This window comes from Hevea brasiliensis, chromosome 9, assembly GCF_030052815.1.
Source record: "Hevea brasiliensis isolate MT/VB/25A 57/8 chromosome 9, ASM3005281v1, whole genome shotgun sequence".
In the NCBI taxonomy this organism is placed as follows: domain Eukaryota; kingdom Viridiplantae; phylum Streptophyta; class Magnoliopsida; order Malpighiales; family Euphorbiaceae; genus Hevea; species Hevea brasiliensis.
In genome coordinates, this window is record NC_079501.1 from 32,747,431 (window position 1) to 32,756,601 (window position 9,171).

Consider the following 9,171-nt stretch of genomic DNA (forward strand, 5'->3'; position numbering starts at 1 on the left):
TTGATGATTCTTACAATCCCATTCTTCAAGGCAGTCGACATATTTGGATTCATCTTCACCTTTGATCACAGTGGGTTTTGTGGCATCACCAGTGACATAACGCCATAGCTTCCGGCCTTTGAGAAAGCTAGACATTTCTTGGGACCAAAGAACATAGTTGGATCCATTCCAAATGGTGCCAATAGGCTAGGACACATCAAATTTTTCCATGAAAACAGAATTGTGAGATAAAGCCAAAGTGAAAATAAATGGGTACAAAGAATAATTACTACTAGACAAAAGATGGAATGAGAAGACGAAAATCCATCAAATGAAGCCTAAAAAACAAAGTAATAAAATACCCCAAAAGACCCAAAGCAAATATCTCACGACTGTAAAATTATGGCTATGATACCATGTAAGAAGGTATATTTGTATTATATATTTGTGTATTTCAATGAGTTATAGTAGAGATCTATATATACAAGAATAAGAGAGCTAAGTATAATAAGAAAGTTGGTAGCAAAAAATAAGGCCTAGAATAAATCCTAAATTGAAGCCTGTAATTTTGGGTCAATGACAGCTATATGCCAACAAATAAAATAAATATATTTACAATATCATGAAATACAATTACTAATATAAATGTTTTTATGAACAAGTCAGCTTACAAACTTATAAAAAAAGTCTATTTACAAGTTTGTTTAACAAATCAACTTGCGAGCTATTTAATATGCCAGCTCACAATCTATTTAACGAGCTAGCACGTCAACTTATAAATGAGCCGAACTCGATCTAAATACTACTGAACTCTAAAACTCAAGCTCGAGCTCGACTCATTTAGAAAACAAGCCAAACCAAATCATGCTTTTATTGAGCCGAACTTTGAGCAACTCACAAATAGTTTGGTTTATTTACTCCTCTAGTCAATGTTTGTTTCCTGAATCCTAGATTTAACCATTCCTCTTAATGAGTTAGCTCATGAGCTATTTAATCAGCTAGCTCACGAGCTTATAAACAAGCCAAACTTGAGTCAAGTACCACTGAACTCTAAAATTCGAGCTCGAGCTCGAGCTCGACTCGTTTAGAAAACGAGCCGAACCGAATCAAGATTTTATCAAATTGACACTCGAGCAACTAACAAATGGCTTGATCTATTTACACCTCTAATCATTGTTTGTTTTCTAGATCCTAAATTTATCCATTCTTCTTTATGATTTGAATCCTAGAATTAGAGTATTCCTTTATATGATAATTTGTCTTTGACTAAATTAAGAAAATAGAACTTCATCAAAATACTATCATATTACATTTACTTAAAAAAATACATTAAAAAAGTGAGGTAGAAACTTCTCTCCTAATAATTTTAATAGCGCAAGTGCAATCCCCCATTGAAATGAAATGAGCTGAATTAATATGTTGATGATTCTGATTAATTAGTATTATTTGGCTGTATGGGTTGAATTCCCACTTCAAATCACAGCTTATGTGAACGTCGCATATTTCTATATATATTTTTTAATGGAAAGATACAAGAATGTTTCAACTTTGAAGGAAAACGACCAATTAAAGGGGAAACAAAAAGAACACAGTGGAAAGAGAAGAAAGAAATGGTAAGTGATAGTTGCACACACGATGATTAGGCTATTACATTTGCTCTCATCTTAGGATTCGATAGAGAATAGAGAACACTAGGCTGCTTTGCTCTTAGGATCCAGACAAAAGAAATTATTATTGAATGATTACGTGATAGAATATTGGATCAATTCTTTTAATGAAAACCTAAAAGCAAGGCTATCCATATCCCTTTCTTTTTATTAGGTTTTTGAAAGTTGTCAAAACGCTTGAGATCTCATCGCACATTAGTTATAACAGTACAGGTGAATGGAATTTTATCTACAAAATATATAGAAAATGAGATTTCTCAATAATAACAATAATAATAATATAGTTCAGGTTTTTTTATGAGAAAATACAAATCAGAATATGGAGAAATTATATACTAATCCAATATTTTTATGTAAATTAATACAAGAAATGGTAAACTAATTATAAATTAATAACTAAGTAAAAAAAAAAGATAAAATTTAAAAAAAAATCAGTTTTAATACATAAATAAAACTAAATTTTACCTGTTATTATTTATTTATACATTTACATAGAATAACCATTTCATGAAATTTATGGGACTATAGATTTTTTTTCCCCTTCATTTGTTTAGGGGTTTTTGGTTTTTTTTTTCAATACAATTCTTTAGAACTAATATTGAGATCAATCTTTGGTTTTTTGATTTTTAAGAATCAGACCATTAAAACTAAACTTCGGTTCTATTTTGGTTCTAAACAATTTTGATACGATTTCAACTTTATTTTGATTTCAATTTTAATTTGAATTTTGATTGTAATTAATTACACCTAAAATTATAGTATTCTTATTTTATTTTTAAAATAATAAAAAAAATCTTAAATTGCTAACAAAAAAACAGTGAAAATAATAATACTAACATTAAAATAGTAATATTTATATAAAAAATATATTATATAATCCTTAATAAGAATATTATTTTATTTTCTATATATTTCTTAATTATATATATATATATATATTAAGAACTAAAAAGTATATTATATAACTACCATAAGATTATCATATAATTAAGAATTATAAAATGATTTAATATATTTATAATATTAAAAAAATAAAAAAATGAATAAAAGATAATATCAAATTATACACAATTATAATTTATATGATTTGATTCGATATCATTTCAATATGAGTTTTAATAAAAAATTAAAATTAAATTAAAATAATAAATATAAATTTAATTCAATATAGTTCAATTTTTACAGTAATATTTTTTCACTTTAATTCGAAACTCTCAAGCTGTGCACAGCCTTACTTTTCCTTCGCCCATTGCTTAGTTTAACGTCTAAGCACCAATAAAATTACTAAGACCAAGCGGGCTTTTGTCGGAGTTGCGCCCACAGCATTTGAATATTGGGAGACCATTCACTTGCGCCATTTTGGGTCTAACTTAAAAGGTGATGAGCAAGTGAAAGCCCTAAAATTCTTTCTTTTTTTCTTTTTTCACTAAATAATTATGAATCTATATGAAGTGTGAAGAAAATTTAAAATTCCCATTGGAGAATGAAAGAGAAATGAATATATAAGCAAGGAAATATACTTTATAACATTAATATTTATAATCTACTGTGGCATTAGCTTCCCTAGCTATATACACTTTTTCGCTTTGAAAGTGTATTGATTTCTTTAGATTATAAAACTTGAAATCTGTCGGTGATTGATTAAATGGCTAAGCTAATCTTCTCTTCCTCTTTGTGTGAGAAAAATTGATCCTTAGCCCTAGCACAAAATCCGACAAATGATGCCTCCCCTAATCACCAACAACTACTTTGTTGTCCCTATTAAATAGCTTTCTTATATCTAATTTCACATTAAATGGATTTAAAAATACTTTTTCCTTCCATTATTATCAGTTATATTAAAATTTTTTTTATTTAAAATTATACATTACATTTAAAAAATTAAGGAGTATTAATTATTTTTTCTTAATTTTACACTTTATCTCTGTTAAATATAATAAATATTTATATAATAAGTAATTACGTGAGACAAAAGGGCAACTTAATATTTTTATAAAAATAAGATTATTTGATCATTTCTTTAAAAACTCAAATACCACAGATAAAAATGAATATAGATAATAATATTAATAATTATACATTCAATGATATGGTTTCTATTAATAATAATGGTTTTTCTAATAAGTGTAAATATTTACCGTTAAATAATATGGGACCACTATTGAATAGAAAATTCTAGATTTTACAAATGAAAAAAAAAAAAATTGTCTTAGTTCAAGTATTGCAGAAACTGAATTGAGGAGTAAAGGAGAGACATATCAACCACAGAAAGAGAGCCAATCCCTTATAATGGGTTTTAATAAGAAGGATTTTGGGACTTCGGGGGGATATAGAAGTGCCTCATGGCGCATTAATGAAACCCATTTAAGAGAAAAATTCATCTAGCTAGTGGGTGGTCCATGAAACTGCCCTGCGATTCCTTGAGACATGCTAGCTTTTTGATGGGGGATTTGCCCTCAACTTATCATATTTGCTACCATGGCTAGAGTTTCTATTCCAGTCATCTCTTTCATGACCCCTTTTCCTCCCTAGAACTGCATCTTGCAATTGCTGTTTTCAAGTGACCCAGTTACTTTACCCATGAGCAAAATAGCTCACATGCAGCTCCATTCACCTGTTGAAATGAAGAGTAGGGAATTTGGAAGATACTCAAATACACATGCAAGGCATCACGAGGGAACAAGTTGCATTAATTTTAACCCAATTATATCATATCTTAATTCACAAACACACCAGTACATGAGAGTCAAAGCTGAAAGAGACAAAGAAGCAGGCAACCTACATAACGTGAATAAATAAATAAACAAGTTTAGGAATCTCTGCTTGCGATGTCTAAAGGATGGTCGCCTCACTAATTAGCAACCCAAATCACATTGTAATTGGTGAGACAATGCTTTTAAACAGAGACAAAGCTTTGAGAGTAAAACCAATCTCTGTAAATCTCTTATTTACATGGTGAACTTGAATTCTTAATTTTGTTAGAATTTAAAATTATAACACTTAAAAAAAATAAGTGTAATTATTATAAGTTTGACATTATATAAAAATATAAAATTTAATTTTTAAATTAAATATTTATTATTTTTCTTTTAATTATATTTACATTTTAATAAGCTTTATAAAAATCTTGATGTAAATATTTAATATAAAAATTTTTCTGATTTGTGAGAATAACGCATGGTTAATGTCCATATCAGATGAGTTTTCTTTTCCTTAAAAAAAAAAAAAAGAAAAAGGAAAATCTTGTCACCATTAATGGTGGAGGGTGGAGAAGGGGCCAACACATCTACAGAAGCTGCGTAGCGAAAGGGTTAAAGAAAGGAGGCATGCAGCAAAGGATTCGGCCCTAAATTAAGCAAAAGCAAAGAGAAGGATTAGTAAAATAATCTAATTAGTTGCCAAGAGCCCAAAACGACAAAAGGCTTTTTGCCTAAACTGCAAAACGTGGCAGACTCCAGGCAGTGGCTATGTAGGTCCCAAGCAAGACACAAGAAGACAGATTGAATCCCAGACGTTATTTTCACACAATACATAAATCCGGGTCGCAGCATCACCGCCCATGACCTTCTCTAATTCCAAGATTTTAAGATTAGACCATATATAGCCAGAAGAAGATGAAAAGAAAACTAAAGAAAATGTGATAATACCACACACAACAAAAGATAAATATTAGACAAGAAAACTCTCTCTCTCTCTCTCTCTCTCTCTCTCTCTTCCTTTGAGAAAAAAGAAAAGGAAAAGAAAATCTCTTTTTTCTGTTCGGGTTCTCTCCTTTCCTCACTTCTCTGACCACTAAAGATTCCATTCGCTACTGAAAAATGACAAATGCCATTCAACCATTTCAGATACTTCTGAATCCTGATAGTTTTTGCCTGAAAATTCAAATGGATTAAACAAAGGATTCACTTTAATTCTCATCCTCCACCATTCACTTCCATCTGATTCCATATTCCATTATTGGATTTTGAGCAAAGAAAATTACTGGGCTGATCTTGTTTAAGCTTTCAGAAAGATGAAAGTTTCATAGACAGTAATAAACTAAAAGCCAAGGAGTGAGCAGCTGTGAGCTCCCATCCTGAAGACGAAAGAACTCTACTATTTTTTTTTTTCTTACCCTTACCAAAAATAAACACATTTACAGGACTGATAAAAGATAATAATAATACTAAATTAATAATAATAATAATAATAATTCCTAGAGACATACCAAGTCTGATTAACTTGGCCCATTTTTCCCGCCCTTCCATTTGGGATAGTTCCATTCTCAAAGGGCGGAAACTTTTCCTTCGTCAGAAGATTTCCTCGACAATTCAAGGGATTTCTCGCGGAAGGGATCGCTCACTGACCTTGATAGCAGGGAAGAATCCGAATCTGCCCATGAACAAAGAAAGTTGAAACAGACTGACTAATTAAATTTAACTGAGAAAATTTTTGTCAAATTTGTTCAATTAATTAATTATGTCAGTCAAACTAAACTACCTCGAGAGACATTGAATGATCTTTTACAGTGAAGAATGGCGCTCTGGATCCCATCCTGCTGCTGCAACAGCGAATCATCTCTCCTTCTTGACATCACCGGAGCCGATGGAGCCGCCGCCACCGCGGAGGCTGATCGGCTTTTCCCTAAATGTTTACACACAATTCTCAGCCCCGTTGGCAAGTTTCCTTGTTTCACGCTCTTCGCATTACTCACTGGAGGCGCTTCTGCACTTTCTGTCTCTGGTTGCCTCTTCTCGGCTGACAACGTTGATTTCGACAGTGAAGATTTATGAGCCGCAGCTTCCTCTGAAGCTGGCGGCGGAGGACGAGCCGATGCATTTAGCCCAGAGCCTAAGCTCAGTTGACCGGAGAATCTCAGTTTCTCTGCATACCGTTTTGAAATGCGAATGTAAAGAGGCTTCACCTTCTTCAAGTATCTCTGCATTACGTCTTTCGAAAACCGCTTCTCATCTGAAGCTGCGGAAGTGGTGGCGGCAGTTTCCTCTGTATTATTCTGCTTCTGAGAGGACTTGACGCTTTTACTGTTGTCTCTAGTGAAGAGGGAAACTATAGGGACCTCCTCTACCTTGAACTTGACGGTGAAAAACTTGCTCTGTTTGGTCGCTTCCTCTCCTTTCTCTTCTTGCTTCTGCTGTTGTTGTTTGGGAGTAGGAGAAGCGGCAGATTCATTAGCTTCTGCTACTTTCTCAGTTTCGTTCATTTTCGATTTCTTGAACCCCAACATGAAGACTCTTAACTTGGTGGCAGATTTTAAGAAAGAAGCAGGGAACTGGGGCTTCGAATTAGGCTCCAAGCCATTTACAACCAGAGAAGAGGACTCGATTGGGACAAGTCTCCCTTTGAAAAACAAATCATCAGAAGGTGAAAGTGTCAGATTTTGATCCACACGGTCGTTGCTAGAACCAGAAGAAATGGTGAAGTTGAACTCCCCCTCCCCGTCTGTATCTTCCCCATCATCCTCATCGTTATCTTCCTCAGAAACATCTCCATTACCCTCATTCTTCTCTTCTCCGTCTCCTCCTTCGTTGTCGTCAGGTACAGCGAACTCCAAGTCAAAAAAGGGCCCGTCATCGTCGTCATCATCGTCGGTTTCAACCGCGTTCTGGGCAAGAGCAGTGACGATAGTAGTGGGGCGTGTAAAACCGGTGTCTCCAGCGCCAACAACGACACCCCTACCGCCGCCGCCCCTCCAGTATTTGAGCAAGCTAAAAGCTTCCATGGTTGGGAGAGCCAGCCCAGAATAATGCAGCAGAAAAAAGTTCGAAGCAGTAAATAGGTTGATGTAAAAAGAGAGAAAGGAAGGTTTGATTGAGTGCTCAGTAGAATGGGAGTACCGATAATGGGGTGACAGAGTTAGCAGAGAGAAACGGGTAAGCTTTTTTTCCCATGGAGAGAGAGAGAGAGAGAGAGAGAGAGAGAGAGGGGGAAGGGGGAGTGGTGGTGGGGGCGAGGCTTTTATTTTGTCTTGATCTGGGAAGGGGTTGCTGGTTGCAGGTTGGTCACGTGAGACGAGTCTGCGAATACAAATAGGGATACAGCCTACGTTTTTCTTATTTTACCTTTTACAGTGTAGTTAATTATCTTAAGCTAAGTTGCAATGAGAAGCCAATCCTTATGTTATACTTTAATTTTAATTTATATTATAAAAATATTTAAATTTTAATTTAACATCATTTAAAATTTCTTTGATCAGATTTTATTAGATACTATGATTCAAAATGGATCTGAATACGTATGGATAATTAGAGATAATAAAAAATATTTTTCTCTCTCACGCATAAAAAAATAACATCTCCAATTATATTAAAATATTACTTATAGCTTTTTATTTTATCTAATTATTTTCTTTATCTTTGAATAAATTAAATTTTAAATTATTTTTTATTATGCCTAATCCACTTAAGCATGTTCAAATTAACTTTTAGTCAAACTACCTAATGAAATTTGATAAGAAAAACTTTAAATATTGTTACATTAAATGTTTTGAGTATTTTGTGATAGGATGATTATAAAGTAACTCTCAAAATTGGGAGATAGAGAGTAAAATTAAGCCCAATCCCCATCTCACCTTTAAGTCCTACCTAATATTGCTTTGCTACGCTTGTTAAATCCTCATCCTCCTATAGTCAACTCAAACATTCAATTAGATATGGGATTGCTTTAAGTATATTTTAGATATATGACCACCTGAAATGAAGTGTTTAAACATTTGAAATATTTCATTAAGCAAAGTATGACAATAAAAAAAATAATATTTTTTTATCCAAAGTCAAATTTAATTTTATTAAGAAGCAGCAAATTACATGCTCCAATATAAATAAAAAGTCTTGTTTAAAGGTTGAACCTTAGTGCTCTGAAAGGAAGGCCCACAACCCAACTAATCAACCCTGATCTAATCGTATTCCACCTAATGGCGCAAATTCAAAAGAGCAAAAGAGAGGGATGACCAATGCCACTCCACCAAGCACAACAAGGAGTACTTCATTCTTCCGGTGATTAAGAAGAACAAACACAAAGCAAACAGAAAAGTGGTACTCTATACTAAGTCTCTACACTAGGATCAAGTCAAAAATAGGAAGATAACCAAGGATTAAAGGGGGTATTGGAAATAGCAACACATGGCTGAAGAGCCTTAGGAAAATACAAGTGTTGAATTATTCTTAAAGGAAAATACAACTACTTTATCATCATAGCATTTTGCTATGTCTGTCTTTAGTGAAGATGACATGGGTGAACATTAAGCGACACGGTATGGGCTAGGAAAGATCTAATCTCCCAATTAGAAAGGCTTCTATTTATAGAACAAATGAATCAATGTTTATTTGATACATGTAAATCTACTATAAGAGGGCTGTCTTAGTCACGAGAGTTTGTCTCAAGATCTAATCAAGTCATTCTAGGGTAATACCAGCTCTGACACGCCTGGGCCAATTAGTAATGGGTAATATATAGCTAGATTGGCATAGTAATCTACTCATTCAACTAGTTTATTTGAACCAAGCAAACTTCCTGATATACTCATTGA

At 33.2% G+C, this 9,171-nt stretch overlaps 1 protein-coding gene across 2 annotated transcripts; it reads right to left on the reverse strand.

Moving 5' to 3' along the window:
- Nucleotides 1-3,807: 3,807 nt before the first annotated feature.
- Nucleotides 3,808-7,566, reverse strand: LOC110649629 (probable membrane-associated kinase regulator 2). 2 transcript variants are annotated; one of them, XR_009151377.1, is made up of 3 exons: nt 6,126-7,566; nt 5,854-6,017; nt 3,808-4,260 (listed from the first exon to the last, which is right to left on the reverse strand). XR_009151377.1 is itself a non-coding variant. In XM_058153700.1 (2 exons), the coding sequence occupies exons 1-2, from the start codon at nt 7,363-7,365 to the stop codon at nt 5,911-5,913; spliced, it is 1,347 nt and encodes a 448-aa protein (XP_058009683.1). In that variant the 5' UTR covers nt 7,366-7,566; the 3' UTR covers nt 5,617-5,910. The 2 variants fall into 2 exon arrangements, 1 of the variants encoding a protein (XP_058009683.1); XM_058153700.1 differs by lacking the exon at nt 3,808-4,260 and having other exon boundaries at nt 5,617-6,017.
- Between the last annotated feature and the right edge of the window lie 1,605 nt (nt 7,567-9,171).